General features: G+C 41.3%; 1 protein-coding gene across 8 annotated transcripts in view; it reads left to right on the forward strand.

Annotated features, from left to right (window-relative positions):
* The window catches only part of LOC123512922, a 103,336-nt gene extending 93,896 nt beyond the window's left edge, over positions 1–9,440 (forward strand). For 6 of the 8 annotated variants that reach the window (XM_045269578.1, XM_045269580.1, XM_045269581.1 and 3 more), the window contains 10 exons: positions 388–607; positions 1,065–1,336; positions 3,547–3,651; positions 4,263–4,389; positions 4,597–4,790; positions 5,187–5,356; positions 5,776–5,944; positions 6,148–6,480; positions 6,659–6,858; positions 7,786–9,440. In XM_045269578.1, the coding sequence (XP_045125513.1) occupies positions 388–607; positions 1,065–1,336; positions 3,547–3,651; positions 4,263–4,389; positions 4,597–4,790; positions 5,187–5,356; positions 5,776–5,944; positions 6,148–6,480; positions 6,659–6,858; positions 7,786–7,860 (1,865 nt within the window). In that variant the 3' untranslated portion in view covers positions 7,861–9,440. The remainder of the gene's footprint in view (positions 1–387; positions 608–1,064; positions 1,337–3,546; positions 3,652–4,262; positions 4,390–4,596; positions 4,791–5,186; positions 5,357–5,775; positions 5,945–6,147; positions 6,481–6,658; positions 6,859–7,785) is intronic. The other 2 variants (XM_045269582.1, XM_045269583.1) reach the window with 2 other exon arrangements.
* The last annotated feature ends 9,562 nt before the right edge of the window (positions 9,441–19,002 follow it).

The raw sequence follows: 19,002 nt of genomic DNA on the forward strand, positions 1-19,002 counted from the left end.
CCTGTAATGCACATTTATTCTTTACATAATCAATGTGTGTACATATACAGTAGATATGTTACTTAATGCTGGTGGTTTAGAACATAAAGATTGCTGAATCTTAATCAAATGGATTACAGGACAACAATTATCCGTTGGGATTTTCATGTACATCAAATAAAGCCAAAGTTTTTCTGTGATATTTGATTGTAATACAGTGTAACTCACTCACTGTAGCTTGCCCACATACTGTACATTATGCATGTCACACAAGTGGATATGTATTTTCAGTCATACTTAGAGCTATAACTATCAAAATATCCTTGTTATGAAAGATACTTATTTGTTAGCTCTGTTGCTTTGCATATCATGAAGAACCACTCACTGATTTCAAACTTCAACAAACAGGTTTGGCAATTGACGCCAGCCAGATGTGTTCCCACGAGGGAAAGTACTACAAGCCTGGCCAAGAGTTCTATAAAGGCTGCTCCTACGTCTGCATCTGCACCGAGAGTCTGGAGGTGCACTGCGCTGCCATCGAGTGTCCGCTGTCCTTCGGCCTTGAGCTTATTGATCCTGACTGTCTTGACTGGAAGATTGACCCAGACCACATCCCTGAGCCACCTAAGTAAGACCTCAGCCTCAGTGGGGCACAGCTTCCCCATCATTGTTGTTTGTGTTGTTAAGTTTTGTGTGTATACCAGTGGTACTAATTATTATAGTTTTGCTGTTGTTCTGTGAGTGTTTTGTGACTCAAAACACGCAACATTCTGTGTGTGGTAACAAGACCAAACTGTTTTGTAGATTTATCTTCTTTTCATTGTATTATTTTATATACCAGCTTCCATGCCATCAGAATCTTTAAACCAGTTATACTATTATGTTATTAAAGATACAACATTGGAGAGAGAGAGAGAGAGAGAGAGAGAGAGAGAGAGAGAGAGAGAGAGATTACAGTTCATGTGGGATCCAGATTTTTCTTAGAGCTTTATCTATCAAGGTGAACAGGCTTTACAATGTTGAAGTAGATCATACACAACAGTACGTATTTACAAGTTTTGCTGAGTGGCTTGCCTGGTGTGCAGGTGTTGTGGCCAGATGAAGTGTGTGTCCAGCTCAGCCTGTCAGTACATGGGCCAGACCTTCAAGAATTATGACCAGATCCCACGAGAGATGACCGGCTGCTCCCAGGTGTGTACTTGCAACTATGGCAACGTGACCTGCAGAGACCCGTGTGACCCAGTGCCTGCCATCCCGCCCCCTGACCTGCAGTGTGCCTCAGAACATGCCGTCATCGTGACCCTGCCTGGAGAGACCTGCTGCAGAGCCTGGCAGTGTGCTACTCATTCTGTTGAAAGTGAGTCCCTGTTTTGCTTTACTGAATTCATGTTAACTTCTTTTCTATTTGCAGGATTTGATTTGATTCATTCTCAATTGAATGTTCTGTTGTGTTGCATCTTCAGTTTACTTTTTGTATAGTATATGATCTTTCCTTTGTTTCTCTTTCCTTTTGGTTCACACTAGCAGACTGTAAGATATTTCTTTGAGAACAGACTGTTGTTAGAAAACAGAGCCTCACCACCAGGCAGACCCTTCTTCCCCATCACTGTCTTCCTCATAAGGATGAATGCACAGCTGACCCTTGCACACCATACAACATGCAGGAGAGATGTAATTGCAGACATTAAAAACACACACAAACATTCAGAGTGATGGAAGTACAGTACACATGTGGTAGATGCCCAGGCAATCATTGCAGTACCACACACACACACTCACTAAAGTTGTTTTTATGTTTGCACCAATAACTTTCTCATGACATTTACTTATTTGTTTTGTTTGATAGAATATTTTTACAAGTGAATTTTGTTTAATGAAAGTAAATCCAGTCAGTGCTTATTAAACCTGACTTCTCTGAGCATGAAATACATAATGACACAAGTGGATGGCACAGGAGAGAAAGTCCCAACATGCTGTGGGGTTTGTAATTACAGTACATAAGTCACTTTAGTGGAGGTCAGCTGGTTATGGTTTGATCTCTGAGGGGTTTGTTTGTTACTTAAGAATAATTAACCTTATTGTAAGTCATGCTCAGAAAGACTTCATTAAACTCAGCATTGCTTCACATGCTGTGCTCAGCAATGTAACTGCTATACTGTATTCAGTAAAAGTTGAAAGTTGTGTTATTTTTCCTATACAGTTGTATACACTTCTTGCTTTTCATTCTTTATTTACATTTCTTACCTTCGTAGAACTGCAAATATACTCAAGTAACCTCCCTGCAACCCTCTGATAAAGTACTAACACCTTAAATTAATACTATGGTGATGTAGGATTTAAACTGTAGTCACTAACTAGACCATAGTCTCTTGGGGAACACCACTGTACATACCATAGCCCCATCATGGCGTGTGTTGCATGGTTACCTTACCGAGGTTGACTTCTTGGGCTCACCAGGTGTGGAGGGAGTGCACTATCACAGCCACAGCCAGAGTAAAGGTGGGTACAGGTGTGGCCTGTCCCCACACCAACCATTCCCCTCCCCCCTGTGCACGCTGCCTCATTCTCAAGACTCCCACACTCTCTCTCTCTCTCTCTCTCTCTCTCTCTCTCTCTCTCTCTCTCTCTCTCTCTCTCTCTCTCTCTCTCTCTCTCTCTCTCTCTCTCTCTCTCTCTCTCTCTCTCTCTCTCTCTCTCTCTCTCTCTCTCTCTCTCTGAGGGAGAGATGACTGAATGAGACATCATGCATTAAGAGGTGCAGTCAGACAAAGTCAGGAAAGAGAAAAGTTGACTAACTGGTCAGTAACTCTGGTTATGCTTTGGCTGGTGATTGTATTGTACAATATTGAACTATTAGTTACACTGGGAGCATCTTCTGATTCAGGATGTCTCAAGCATAGAGCGGTGCATGGTAGTGTAATGTGACCACGGAAAGAGAGTCCATGACGGCAGCTGCATTAGTGATGTGTATTTCAACATTTCCATGATGGATCAAGGTGGCACCATCTGGCAGAGTTTGGAAGCTTTACTGTATGGTTAATGTGTACAGTACTACTCTTATATTGTCATTGAAAGATGAGTTTTGAGAAGACTGATTTATCACTGCTCCAGTGTGTTGCCACCTTTTAGTGTTGTACTAATTCTGTATATATTGTATTATGCATTCCATGTCACAAGAGTCATTTTGTGCAGATGCTTGTCTCTTTTCAGTGATGGCTGTTTCATCTCTCTTCATGATCAAAACAACTATCACTGTCTGTTTCTATTTTATTTATTTCTTTTCTTAAATGTTTAATTTAATAATTTATGTATAAATAATGACACATAATTCCAAGTCATAAAGAAAATGAGAAAACTGAAGTGTGGACTCTGATTAATATGTTATCTGGACTTTATGTAAATTGTGCCTATTATGAAAGAATGTGACTTTCTCATATTCCTCTAAACTTAAAACTTGAGAAAGCTTGTGTAGTCGTGTCACTTCATGTCTCTCGGATGTAGAGGCGGGCCTTGGACAGCCTCACGTATCTTGCCTGCAACTAACTGGAGATGCATGTGGTGTTTTAGGTGTCCCTGCCACCTTTCCTCTGCCCCCTGTGTCTGTGGTGGGGGCCCCACCCACTCCTGCCCTCCTGCCCGCCACCTTCCCTGCCACCCCTTACTTTGGGCCAGGTGTGTGTCTGCTGCCTTGTCTCTGTATACCTGACTCAGGTGCCCCTCAGGCAGGATGGCCAAGACAAAGTGTCCTGCCTTGTTCTCAGTGTAGGATAGAGAGGCAGAGGAGTGGCTCCAGGGCCCCTTGTATTGTACTGTAGTGTGCTGTTGTAATCTAAGTGAGTTGATTCTGTGTGAGTTAATGTGTTATCATAGTTTGTTTATTAAAGAGTTTTGCACTTAGGCTCTTAGATGTTACCAGTGAATGTTGTGAGTGTCGGAACTTTATTGGAACAACCAACCTGCTTTCAAAATAGTATGTGTGTAGTATGCTTGAATGAATATTAATTATGGTTGATATGAATATTATAAATCTCTTAATGTTATGGAGTTAAGTATTTTTATCTCAGAACAATTTTACATTTTTATCATGATGTTTGATAGATTTATGAAATGCAGGTCATGTATATATAAGATTACTGATTCATCATTGCTTATCAGTGTTCATCTTCAGATATTAATGTTCAATATACAGGAAATAGATTTGTCTTTCATGAAACTGCAAAACACTTTCTTATTCTATTAAACTTTTCTGAGACTTGTATAACTTTTGGTAATGAACATTTCAGATGAGGTGATCTCCAAGCCACACATTTCACCACTGGATGCCTCCACCATCCACCTCATCTTCACCACTCCCACCGTGTACCAAGGCCTGCCAGGAGAACTCTTCCTCAGATACACCAGTGATTCAGAGTAAGGATGCCTTAATGCTTTGTTTTCACCTTATTTTTTTCATGCATAGACAAAAGTGAATAATGAAAAAAGTTGAATACATCATACTATTCACTTTACAAGATGGGGCTGGAATGCTATGTAAAGGCAGAGCAGTAACATTAGAACAGCATTCCTCTTTTTTTTTTTAGGAATATAAATATAATCTTTTAAATGTGGTCTTTCCAGGGGACAGCCAGACCCCAACACCTGGATGAGGGAGGTGCTGGTGCCCATGGGGTCCCTCATCCTCCAGTCTGAGTGGGACCACATACTGACCGGCCTGGAACCTGCCACTGAGTACACCCTGCAGCTGGTGCTCACTGTCCAGCGTGCCGAGCCCATCTTCTCCCCTGTCTTTACCTACACCACCATGGAAGAAGGTACACAGGCCCACAGCTGATTTCATTCAACATATGTAGACAATGAAGCACAGTGCAGTACTTTATTCAGATGTCAACTCACTGTCATCATATTTTTTGTTATATTATGGAATGCGCTTCAAATTTGAGAAAGTGCACTGCTCAGCTGAAGTATAATTGTTCCTCAGTGGAAAGATTGTATTTCAAAACATAGTAGTGGGAAAATTTGAGGAAGAAAGAAATTCAAGATGACTTGATGGATGTTGTGAGTATGCCAATGGAAAGAGATGATTAGAATAGCCATCAGGAACTTCCTTCCTAGAATGGTTTAGATGAAAGTCTCACCATTAAATATTGATAGTGTGTCAGTGACTGTAGTATGCAGTGGTATTAGTATCACACCGTTTGCCTCCACAGCCACCGATCCACCCACCACCACTCCCCTGCCGCGCCTGGACATCGACGCAGAGCTGTATGCTTCAGAGATCACAAAGATGTCAGCCAAGGTGTCATGGAGGAGCTTCAGTGACTATGAGCTGCAATACATTGATGGTGTACAAGTCAAGTATACTCAGAAGAATAATCTGGTATGTAGCAAGTCTTGTGTGTCAGCAAATCACTGAGGTAGCACTTCCAACAATGGCAAAGCTTAAGAGGAGGTGTGCAATATTTTGTGTGACACTGTGACTGTTGGACTCAGAATATAATGTAACATGTGAAGTGAGACATGTTGTATTATTCCTTTTTGTTATATCAGACATTTCTCAGTTGTGTACGTATAGTGATTTGGTTAAGCTAGTTGAGTTTGAAATACTAAAATGATTGGCAGTATTGGACAAAAAAGGATTTTCTTGTTGCTCTAATTCTGTTATCAGAGGTACTATGTTAAAGAACCAAATGTTCTAACATGGAGTGAAAAAAAAAAAAGTAATTCTCACTCATGAAATTAACTGGACAGAAGAAGAATAAAACGCAATGAAAGTCATACCATTTTTTTAATCTTCAGATCCCCAAGTTCAGTCAGCTGTTCCACCATAACAATGACCAGATGGACCTTCGTGACCTGCAGCCCGACTCCACCTACACTGTGGACCTTGTGTTCATCACCCATGAGAACCAGACCACAAAGGTCACCAACACCAAGCCAATCACCTTCACCACACTGCCAGAGGAAGGTCTGTCTTGTCATACAATTCTGTTCTCTTGTGTGAAGCTTGTAGGGAATGAGGAGGAAATATTGATGTGTATTCCATTTGTAGTAATTGCAACTTTAGGAGGCAAAATGAAAAGTTTGTCTTTTTGTATCAGTCAGTAAAAGAATAGAGCACCTTAATTGTGTAGGTAAATGTGCATAGCTCATCTCACACCACACTTTCAGATCCTTATGACTTTGAGATTGGCATCAGAACTGGCAAGATAACTTCCCAAACTGCTGAGCTGCTGTACTCTGGCATCCCGGAGCCAGAGGTGAAGTATGTCAGCGTGTACCGAGTGGTATACATCAACGACAACGAGAGGACAGACTCGCAGACCTTCAAGATCCCTCAGAGTGGCCAGGACAAGATGGTCTATATCAGCGAGCTGAAGCCAGATGTTAAATATGTGGTGTGGCTGGAGGCATTCCTGTCCAACGGCCGCAAGAAGAAGAGTAACGTGGTGGAGTTCTCAACGAAGGCCGGCCAGCTTCCCAAGCCGGAGAAGAGTGAGATTGGTGAGTTGGCTTTGAACTTTTTAGAGTTTGTTCATGCATCCAGAAAATAAAATTTATTGAAAGTAAGTGGTGAATACTGGAAGGACATCAGTACTGTATTGTTAAGCTTGTAATGGTAAAAGTGGCTGTGGTAGACTTTCTTTATGACAAACACACTAATGGTAATTATTGTCGTAAGATCCTAATGAAGTAGAAAGCAACGGAGAGAACTACTATCCTGCCCTGGTGGCCGTGGCCCTCATTGCTGCCGTGGCCTGCCTGGGCTTCCTGGCCCTCCTCGTCATTCTCCTGAGGAAACAGAGCCACGCCAAGGCTCACATTAACTCATCGAGGAACAACGCCTCGTATGACAACCCGTCATACAAGGTAGGGGACAATGTAAGTAAACCGCTTAACCATCGCTTTCCGATTAACAAGTAGTGGTTGGCGTGTGGCGAGTAGTTCCCCAGGTGACTAGACTGGCATGGCAGCTGCTCTCCGCTTTGTAGTGGCAGCAGCTCAAGGTAATGTGGAATCAGTCATCTGGTTTGCCTCTTCCCTTGTTGTGTGAAGTGCTCTTGAGAAGTAGTAAAGTTGTAGTAATTGTATTCCTTCCATTGCCTCTTGTTTACATAAAGTGCACTAAAAATCAAGCTGGTTTGCACCAATTATTACCTTTGTAGTGAATGCTGTGTTTGATAAAGTGATGTTAAACCATTTTCTAAACTAGATAGCTTCCCTTTAAAAAAAAAATTAAAAGCCACTTTGTGTAAACTTAATGAAAATTTCTGTATAAAAATGCTTTTTCTATTTGATGTAGTTTATAAACATGTAGTATTCAGATTTCTTTTTGAGCTGATTATCCACCACTTAGCAAACTGTTAAGGATAACTAAAAAAGCTGAGAGTGACAGCATGTAGTATAGTGTTGTGTATTATTCTTGATCACCCTTGTAGTCACTTTGATGTCATGTAGTGTTGTATGAATTATTCCCATGTAGTTACATAGGTAGTTACTTTTTGTGTAGTTTGACTCAACGCTGTACATATACATACATACATACATACATACAGAGCCTTGCAGTTTTTGGCACTGCAAACAAAGTGCAACATTAGCAACTGTAGCATTGACCTCTAGGAAAGGAAAAGAATGTGATAAAGGAATGGAAGAGTGAAATAAATGTTACACAAGCATTCAATGTTTTGTGAAGCTTAGATATTGATTGATTCTTAAGTAAGCTTGTTTTATTGTTGCATTTCATCAAGAGCAGGAGAGAAGTGGAGTAGTGTGTGTGTATGTGTGTCTGAGTTGGTGTTTGTGTTGCAGACTTATGACATGGAGATGAACGGCATCAAGGGGAATAGTGGGAACGGCGCCACACATCCAGAGGAGCAGCCTTAGTCCCTCACCACAGCCTTCCCTCCTACCCCCCCCACCTTCCCTCTGTCCTGTCTCACTGTCTCACTGGCCCTCCACTGTGTGTCAATATTGATTCTTTCTTTTATTTTGTCTTTGTTTTTTTGTTTTGTTTTGTTTTGTTTTCTGTTTACAGAAATTCAGCTCATGTAAAAATTGCTTCAGTCAATATTTTTGATGTAAATAAGTACTGTGTGACAATATTCAAAGTCCTGTTACTATGCCATTGCCTGAAGTAAGATGCCTGAGAGCTAAGCATTATTATGACTTTTTTTCATGATCTTTTATTATTATGTAGGTTAAGGTTCACTGCAAGGAAACCTGCAGGTGAGAGTAAATGTATAAAATATATACGACTATATACTCAGGTGTTGAACGCAGTAATTTCAATGGTGACTGGTAAGGGATAACGTGTAATATACATCCGTACGTCCGTCTTATGATTTATTTTTAGATTATTCTCTTACATTTTTTTCCTTAATGATTAGACACCATAATAAGCAACCCTCAAGCTTAATACTAACGTGTGCTTTAGTCATTTACACATTTTCTATTCCTAGTTATTTATAGTTTTCTATAAATGAAGAAGTAACCCAGAGTAATGAGCTGGTGCTCCATAAAACCATTTGGTTGTGCCTTTCTTAGCAACAGTGCTGTATGTAAGTGTGCCATTATTGTATGCTAGCACAAACAAAGTGTATGGTAGTGTTCCTGCATCTCCTTCCCACACTGAACTCAGTCTTGTTACTGAGCAGACTGAAGGTTTGTGGATGGAGGTTTATTCCAATTATTAAACTGTGTTGTTTCCAGGACCGGAGACCCTCAGAGCTCACTTCACATTGCTTGTTCCCTCAACATGTCCATGTTGTGCTCATCAACAAAACAACAGAAACATGCTATCAGTTTGTGAACTGAATTATCTTGTTCTGAGATGAAGGAATTGTTTGAGATCCTTGGTGGTGATTGCATCAGCTAACATTCAGCTGGTGAGTGTCCTCGTCAACCAGAGCAAGTGTTTTGCGACTCCTTTCCCATTCCTTTTGTAGATAGGATAAAGCCTGAAGGTTGGTCCTGGAAGCAATATTGCCACAGAGTGTACATGTACATGTGATAGTTGATTGACCTGCAGCATTGCACTACAACATGATTGTTGTCAGGTCTGGTTATGCAATATAAGTTAGGAACAACTTGAGCTTAGAATGTATTTTCTATTTTTTTATATTTTGATAAACAGTCACTGTAAATCGCAAGGTCTCCCTGTCATTGGTGGCGGTGGGAGTGCCTGCTGACTGGCCTGCCCGGAGCTGTGTGGCAGGCTGCGTGGGATGTCACTTTCTGGCCTCCTCATAGTATTTGTCTGTAACAAACCCAGAGAAAATATATTGTAAAGATTACCACAACAGTATACTATTTTAACAAAATTTATGCATTACTCCAAAATATATATTATATAACTTGGCATATTTTAATGATTTCAAGTTGACTTGTTAATATTGGTGCAGCACTTGTACAGTTATTATTGTAAAGATTTTGTGCAGATATGCACATTAAACTACTCTTTTTAGGGAGTGACTTTTATTGCCTAACCTTCACTGTGGTCATTGCATTTCTTTTCATTGTCAGGAGTGCAAGTGAATAAAAAAATTGCAATTACAATTTGAATTGGTCTTCACAAAGATTACAGTATTGATTGTATGGTTGAGGTGTTACAAGAGTGGCTTTGGGATGCATTCTGATTAAACATGCTTTCTGGTATGAATATAAACTTTCCCAAATTTTTAACCACAGATCCTCACGTTCTCCCAGGTGATCAGACCACTTCTGAATAGTATTTGGTAGCTACATATGCTCTAATGTGGGCCAGACAGGATGCAGGGCTTGTTCCACACTCAATATGAACAACCCAATCAAGATACTAAGCATGTTGGCTCATGCCTCAGCAGATGACCAGGCTCTGTTCTCAGTGTTTCTCATCAGGATGATTTTGAGTCCTTCAAAAAGTGGCCAAACAACATCCATATTTTTCCTCTCAACTCTTTTCTTCCACTGACTGCATCAGAAAGCTCTGGGGGTTGCCATGATCAAAAAGAAAAGATTAAATAAAAAAAAATCTTAAAGTAGCATAACCTTCTGCAAAACTGCCATTTTAAACAATTTTGTGTGCCACATGGGCAGAAGCCAAACATCAATGCCTAGGAAAAAAAAATGCAGCATTGGATGATAACATACAAGTGAAGTCTGTGGATGGCCTTAGATTTTAGAGTAACGTAGCCTAAGTCTATATATATATATATATATATATATATATATATATATATATATATATATATATATATATATATATATATATATATATATATATTACTCATCCTCTGCTATTTGATCATTCATTTTGGTATTGCTCAGGGAAATGGCAGGAAAGTGGGTCTTTCTTATTTTTAGGTTTTGTTTACCCGTTCAATGATACTTTTACATAAAAGATGATATATATATATATATATATATATATATATATATATATATATATATATATATATATATATATATATATATATATATATATACCTAAAAGTAAAAAAGACCCACTTTCCTGCCATCTCCCTGAGCAATACCAAAATGAATGATCAAATAGCAGAGGATGAGTAATTAAAATCTTGCTCTTGAAAGAAGTCAAGTTATAGAAAGGAGGAAATACAGAAGCAGGCAGGGAGTTCTAGAGTTTACCAGAGAAAGGGATGAATGATTGAGAATATTGGTTAACTCTTGCATTGGACAGATAGGAAGAATTGGGATGAAAGTGTTTCGCAAGTGCAGCGCAACGAGACCGCGGGAGGAGGGAAGAAATACCTACAAAATTGGCATGGAAATAGCGGTAGATAGCAAAAGATGCAACATTATGGCAACGAGAAAGAGGCTGAAGACTGTTGGTTAGAGGAAAGAAGTTAATACAACAAAAAGCTGCATTCCACCCTGCCTGAAAGAGCGGTTAGAGAGCCAACTCCTACCTCCATACATGTGAAATATATACTCCATACACGGACGGGATGGTTAAGTCTTTTGTATAGAGTACAGAGTTTGCAGTTGAGGGGAGTGGAGGAGCGGCGGAGACGACTTCATAGAGTTTTTTTTTTTTTTTTTTTTTTAGCTAGGGATGAGATGAAAGTTTCCAGTTTAGATTGTAACTAAAGGATAGACCGAGGCTGTTCACTGTAGAAAGGAACAGTTGTCGCTGAAGAAGAGGGGGTGGTTATCTGGAAAGTCGTGCCGCGTTGAAATGAATGAACCTAATCTTAACCAAGCTCTCAGACAAAAGCGCTAGCCATTTCATCACTATCAAAAGAGAGAGAGAGAGGGGAGGGTGAGAGATATAGGCGCGTGTGTGTCTGGAGGGAAGATCGAGGAGAAAAATAAAAGAAAACTAGAGAAAGAAGAAAAAGTGAAGTAAACAGGCAGAGCCGGAGCGAATATATCCATGGTTGGGGATTCAATTAAGTGATTACATCGACGTGAGAGACGGCGGATGTGTCGGGAAAATCAGCGGGAAGCCCTCATCATGTAACAAAGATGAACCAAAGCCTAACATGTCTCTATCTTGTACACGGGCATATATTTTGAAGTTATCGAATAAAACATAGTGGTGTCAAGGGTGCAGAAAGAATCGAGAAAGTCAAACAAGGAAATAATGCATGAATGTGGTGGAAATCGTGGTATGTCTGGTCTGGTGTGTGCATGATTAACGGCATGCTGGAGGGCCGCACACACGCACACACCTGCCACACGGTCTATATATGCTTGGGGCGTCGATAAGTTGTGAGTTCCCGAGCCCCACTTGACGGGTTCCTCGGAGGGCAAACATTTAACATTTAAGTAAACAGAGGCACATGGCGCGCTCAGCCTCACCCGCCATCATTGCCAGTTGCTCGATTTCCAATGAAAATTTTCACCCTTACAGGCATGCCTTGAACCACTGAAGTAGATTAAAAATATATTATAAATATTCTTAACCTTTATCACCAGTCATCTTACGATAAGTAGGACTATGTGTTGGTGAATTAAGATAAAGTAGTGACAAATTCTGTAAATATGTAGCAAGAATCTTTCCCGCCCAAGTGGCTCAACTCAACTCGGCGCGCCAAATCAGTCACGCTTCGGCCTTTGAGTGGGGAGTGTGTATTCGTTGGCCATGGAGCCCGGTGTGTGACATGCTGCGGCTGTGATAGTGCGTGATAACAGTGTGTGACCTTATGTGCTTGGATATCGCCGCCCTCTGAACCATGGCAAGCCGGCAAAACTCCACTGAGTAAGTACTGACAGGGCAGGAATGGGAATGTTTTGGTGAGAGCGGATGGAGAGGGAGGAGGGAGGAGTGGCTGGGAGAGCGGAGCGGTGGTGGGGGGAGAGGAAGGGGGGGTGTATGTTGTTATTGTTGTGTATTACATTAAGATTTGTTGAAGTGCTTGTAGTAATGCATCGTTGTGTGTGTCATTAAGTAAACTTATTTGTTCATTAAGCTTTACTGTTGTCATTATTATTATTATTATTATTATTATTATTATTATTATTATTACTATTGTTGTGTAAGTTACCAGTCATTTTTTTGTGAGGTTGGGAATAAAGTGTTTTCTTATTTTTTGTCATACTTTTTTTTTTTTTTCCTGAGTGAAGGGACAACGCCCACTAACGCCTTGTAAGGAAAATTCAGTCCTTCAAATCATCCTAGAGAGAGAGAGAGAGAGAGAGAGAGAGAGAGAGAGAGAGACGATGGTGGTTCTAAAATTGTATACACAGTTTTGTTTGTATGATTTTGATTAACATGCAAAACAACACTCGCTCCTCCTCCTCCTCCTCCTCTGGAGCCTTCTCCTGTGCTGTCCTGTCTCTCTTATCTGTAGCCAGTTAGAAGTAGTTACCAAACAGCTTCGAAAGGACCAACAGGTCTGTTGCTGTTTGGCTTTCCTTTGTATTCCTCCTCCTCCTCCTCCTCCTCCTCCTCCTCATCATCATCATCATCATCATCATCATCATCATCGAAGCCGGCGATGAACACTGCCACCGAACGTTTCCATACACATTGTTTATTTTCACAACTTTTTAAAATCAGCTGGCGTTCGTTTTTCGTTCGGCTCCTTGGTTTCAAGAGAGTGGCTTTGCCTTCCTCCTCCTCCTCCTCCTCCTCGAAAAGGAATGGTGACTGTCCTTCACAATAGCATTCTTAACGGACCAGTAGAGAGAGAGAGAGAGAGAGAGAGAGTGGTAGGCCTTTCTATCTTATCCTTTGGTCTCTCTCTCTCTCTCTCTCTCTCTCTCTCTCTCTCTCTCTCTCTCTCTCTCTCTCTCTGAGATGGTCTCTCTCTCTGAGAGAGAGAGAGAGAGAGAGAGAGAGAGAGAGAGAGAGAGATTATTATTATTATTATTATTATTATTATTATTATTATTATTATTATTATTATTATTATTATTATTATTATTATTATTATTATTATTATTATTATTATTATTATTATTATTATTATTATTATTATTATTATTATTATTATTATTGTTATTATTATTATTAGATAAAGTATTTAAGTATAATATAGAAAACCATGTCTATTATAGTTTATTATAGTGAGGAAGCTGTCAATGTCTCTCTCTCTCTCTCTCTCTCTCTCTCTCTCTCTCTCTCTCTCTCTCTCTCTCTCTCTCTCTCTCTCGTCCCCAAAAGTAACAGATATTTCCTCTAAAAGCATCTCAGATCCTCCTAAACTGTTTTGTGGATGGATGGAGGGAAGGAGGGATGGAGGGAGGGAAGAAAGGGGAGAGGTCGTAGGGTGTGTAGAGAGGGAAGGAGTGTAAAAGGAAGAGGCGTAGAGGTGAAGAAGGAAAGGAAGAGTTAGGAGGAGGAGGAGGAGGAGGAGGAGGTAACTTTGGTGGTGAATATTGACTTCTGCCTCATATTTCCATTCGAATCTGTCTGTCTGTCTGTCTGTCTGCCTACCTGTCTGTATATGTGTCAGTCTGTATATATGTATGTTTATCCATTCATCCATTCTCTCTCTCTCTCTCTCTCTCTCTCTCTCTCTCTCTCTCTCTCTCTCTCTCTCTCTCTCTCTCTCTCTCTCTCTCTCTCTCTCTCTCTCATATATTCTTAATTATTGAACTTCTTTTCCTTTTCATACATATCCATCCATCCATCCTCCTCCTCCTCCTCCTCCTCCTCCTCCTCCTCCTCCTCCTCCTCCTCCTCCTCCTCCTCCTCCTGTTTTACCAAACAGCCTCGAAAGGACCAACAGGTCTGTTGCTGTTTGGCTTTCCTTTGTATTCCTCCTCCTCCTCCTCCTCCTCCTCCTCCTCCTCCTCCTCCTCCTCCTCCTCCTCCTCCTCCTCCTCCTCCTCCTCCTCCTCCTCCCCCCGAAACATAAAACGCAATGGCCTCCCTTTCTTTGTCACATAGAATCAGATCGCCTTTTTAAACCTTTATGGAGAGAGAGAGAGAGAGAGAGAGAGAGAGAGAGAGAGAGAGAGAGAGAGAGAGAGAGAGCGCAGTATAGTTAGCTCTCTCTCTCTCTCTCTCTCTCTCTCTCTCTCTCTCTCTCTCTATTAATTAGAGAAACTTTCTTTGTTGTTTTGTTGTCTTCTCGAGGTCAGATCGCCTGGAGTTTTCTTTCTTTTCTTCTTTCTTTCTTTTTTACGTGGGGGGTGTTGGAGGAAGGGGAGAAGTAAGAATAGGAAGAAGAGTAAGAGGAGAAAGAGGAGGAGAGAGAAATGGTGATGATAAGAAGAGATAAAGTCTTTTTACTTTTTCCTCCTCCTCTCTTCCTCCTCCTCCTCCTCTTCTTCTTCTTCTTCTTCTTCTTCTTCTTCTTCTTCTTCTTCTTCTTCTTCTTCTTCTTCTTCTTCTTCTTCTCCTCCTCCTCCTCCTCCTCCTCCTCCTCCTCCTCCTCCTCCTCCTCCTCCTCCTCCTCCTCCTCCTCCTCCTCCTCCTCCCTCTTCTCTAAGGAAAACGAGACGAAGAAAGAATGAAAAGAGAAGGAAAATGGAAAAGAGAAGAAAGAAGAGGAGACAAAGAAAATATAGTAAGGAAGTCAACGAAAGAGAGAGAGAGAGAGAGAGAGAGAGAGAGAGAGAGAGAGTGCGCTTTTTGACTCAAGGACACGTATACCTTTCTCTCTCTCTCTCTCTCTCTCTCTCTCTCTCTCTCTCTCTCTCTCTCCTTGACCTTAGTTCCTTTTCTTTGCCTTTTTCCACCACCACCACCACCACCACCACCCTTCTTCCTCTATTAATGGTCAGCATCATCCTCGTTATCTCTCGTAACTAACAGCTGTGATTTCCCTTTTTATTCTCTGTCATTTGTGTTTTTATTACCACCACCACCACCACCACCACCACCACCACCACCACCATCACCACCACCACCACCACTGTTATAGTAATCAACGTCCTTTGGTTTCCTCCACCAGCTCCACCACTACTAACACTATTACTGCCACCACCACTACTACTACTACTACTTCTACTACTACTACTTCTACTACTACTACTACTACTACTACTACTACTACTACTACTACTACTACTACTACTACTACTACGACGACGACGACGACGACGACGACGACTACTTTAATGTGTGTGTATATGTGTGTGTGTGTGTGTGTGTGTGTAAGAGAGAGAGAGAGAGAGAGAGAGAGAGAGAGAGAGAGAGAGAGAGAGAGAAGGGGTGGACGCGAGTGGGGCTATAGACATATTCCAGACTTAGCGGTTGTGTGAATAATTTCAAGGTGAGTAATACATCAGTAAAAAAATTGAATTGACATATATTGAGAAAATCACAAGACAAACAAACGAACGAACGAACGAACAAACAATTGACACATTATTGACCATGGAGAGAAAAGAGTAAATGGATAATATTAACAATAGATGATTAGATTAAATGTGTATTAACAATGTACATGAAGGCAATGGTGTCAGTGGAGTAGTTACTGAAGTGAAGGAAGGAAGTGACGGAGCTATGGTGGTGAGGTGGCACTCTGGCACACAAGCACATATCAACTCTGGACGTGGCTGGCAGGGTTTGGACAGCTGTCTTGGGCAAGCCACACATTATTAGGACAGAAAAGCAAACCCAAGAAATCATCCAATGTACTGTTACTTATACTGAAGTGACATTCACCGCCAGCAGCAGCAGCAGCAGCAGCAGCAGTGGCAGCCTGCCTAGCCACAATTACACTCGTCGTGTTGCTCCACCTCCACCTCCTCCAGCATGCCTCTGCGCATCACTTGTGTCGTGACTGTGCTGGTGGAAGTCGGAACACAGTCAAGATGGGGCATATAACACCCATGGCAGGAGCATCTCTTCACCAGCACCTTGAAGTTCTTCTCGTCAATTTGGATTTCGTGATTCTGAAAGACTGGCTTGCAGAGACTACTCTGAAACTCACGTAGTTTACTGTAGTCCTTTAGCTCCTCTTCGGACGGCTCCTCCACAGGGTCAGTACGGATACCAGCAGCACACGGTGCGCAGCGGTACTGTCGGTGGTGCAGCGCGTTGGCTGGCTGCTGTATCGTGAGCGTGGCACACAGGGTCAATGTCACGCCCATCAGCAAGGCCGCCCGGCTACGGAACACTACCAGCCTCTCCACTCTTCTCTGCTCCATCTTCGTGTGGGCCATTGGTTGTCGAGTCTGGAGAAGCCACACAGCTTGCCGTGGACCTAGAGTTGTGCAAGAGAGGACGGCAGCTGGACACGCTCGCTCCACGGAGTCGTCTGTGGCTGTGCTCGCCTGTCCTCGCTTTTTATAAGGGAAATTTTAACATCCTATACGTATTACTAGAAACACATCAGGAAAAGCTGGACATAAAGCACGATTCCGCTTCCTACGAACAGCACCTTTTTAAAATTTTTTCCTGTTTTCTTTTGTCAGTGATGATGTGGCTTATTAGTAACCGGATTCTGTTATCTACCTAATTGACTTGTATGAAGAGGCTAGAGAGGAAGGAAGGAAGGACTTTGTGTAAAGGGCAGAACACCACCTGACCATCACCCCTCGTTCTAGATCGTTCGGCCACTCCCGAGCGACACTTCGCTCATTTCTCTCTGCCACGTATGTCTCGAGAACCCTTCTTCTTCCGGTCACTCCATGTCTCGAGGCCCCAGTGAACACCTAACCGAGTCTACCTCGAGCCTCGCCAACACCAGACGGCAGAGAACTAACTCCTGGACTCTCCAAGGATTGGCCTCTCCTCTGCTGCGCTGGCTTCACCCTCTACCTGCTTCCCGGCGCCGTCAACGAGTCTCCCTCCAGTGTTGGTGAGATTAGTGTTCCTCTGGCCCTCACTCGCTCTGGAGGGAGACTCTTGGTGAGAACCGGGTGGTGTGCAAGGTGTCCCTTTTGTTGTTATATTGTGTATACCTGTGTTTTTTCAAGTCTAGTAAACTTGGAACCATTCCAAGCTGTTTATTACTGCCCCCACCCGGTTAAGTGTAGTTCATTCTGGGCCCAGTTTAGAGGGGGCAGGCCAGTGATGGCGTTTCGCATCTCGCCCCCGCAATAAATAGACTAAACTAGTAGTTATTACTTATACTTTGATTTGAGAGCTTATAGAGACATGACAGTACTTGGCACTTTTGATACCTTATAAAGACACGACAGGCCTCCACATTTGGCAGGTCCGTGGCATGTTTTCCCGAGAGAGAGAGAGAGAGAGAGAGAGAGAGAGAGAGAACCTTCTAGAATATTGTATTGGTAACAGCTTTATGCACGATAAACCTTTGATTGTGACTGCTGTTGTCTTTAAGAAAGCATTGTTTCCTTAAAAATGGAGAAACTGATAGAAGTTTTAATCCACTACAAGATTCATTCACTCATTATTGACATAACTAAAATATACTCAGGAGACAAAACCACATTAATACTTAACGGCATAGAACAAGACACTGACATAACAAGCGACATCAAACAAGGCTGTACTGGCTCCACGTGTCTCTTCAAAGTAATCACTTTATCATCATAAATAAGCTAAATGAAACAAGATTGAGCAATAGGGTGCACGATTTTTACATTAACACACTTTTTTATGCAAATTGCCTTTTGAATCTGTGTTAATCATTAAGTGAAGCATAAGAAAGTATCTATATTGCTTAATGGTCCGACAAAGTGGTCTTGAAATAGACAAAAAAGTAACATTCATTTTTTATATCAAGAACAAACCAAAAGAAATTACAGGCAGCAAAGTTGTTCATATATATATATATATATATATATATATATATATATATATATATATATATATATATATAAATATAAATAATGGAGTGACTGTCAGTGACCAGAAAGATTGCTTCAAACTTCACAAAGTGACCTCATAGAGAAAGCTACAAATCTGGCCAATCAAGTAGCATCCAAAATACCAAAATGTTGCAACAAAATTCTAATCGGGAAAATTTTTTGGAAATATGTAGCACTACTTTCTACCTTGCACGGGACCAGTGTGATAGGCTTCTCTAAAACAGCCATACAGAAGCTACGAAGAATAGACAGCAAAGTGTAGAGAACAATGCTTGGAATCTTTTATGTAGACACCAATATGTGCTCTGAGAAATGAAGTGGGAGCGTGAGCTATGCAGTCCAGATTCATGAGAGGGCAGCTGTCATTGTTGAGGTGCGTACAGACTTCATTCACAAAGAGGATAGTCTAGTGGGACATTGGTGCGAGTTAAAAGAAATGAGTATAGGAATTATTAGAATTATTAAAGTTAAAAGTTATTTCAGCTAAAAAAAAAAAAAAAAAAAAAACTAGCCACACAACCTGGAAGACAGCTTTTTATCAAACTGCAGTGTGCAGAGTATGCAGAAAATATAACGGAAATAGAGGAAGTACATGTACCTTACTACGATAACAGACCTTCATCTGTCGCGCTATTCAGAAGCCACACAAACACTAAAGCTCAATGACAGGATCCGTTTCAAAGGGAACGACGCAGTGTGTTGATTGTAAAGCAGAAAATGAACATTTGGACCACTTCATACTATTTTTCCCACTGCCAAAATATCAGGAATAAAATTTTTTTTTTCCTAACCTTATAGAGCCACCTGGGTTGCCGAACTCTTGTTTAACCCCGAAATAGACAAAGAGGA

Source organism: Portunus trituberculatus, chromosome 35 (genome assembly GCF_017591435.1).
Source record: "Portunus trituberculatus isolate SZX2019 chromosome 35, ASM1759143v1, whole genome shotgun sequence".
NCBI lineage: Eukaryota > Metazoa > Arthropoda > Malacostraca > Decapoda > Portunidae > Portunus > Portunus trituberculatus.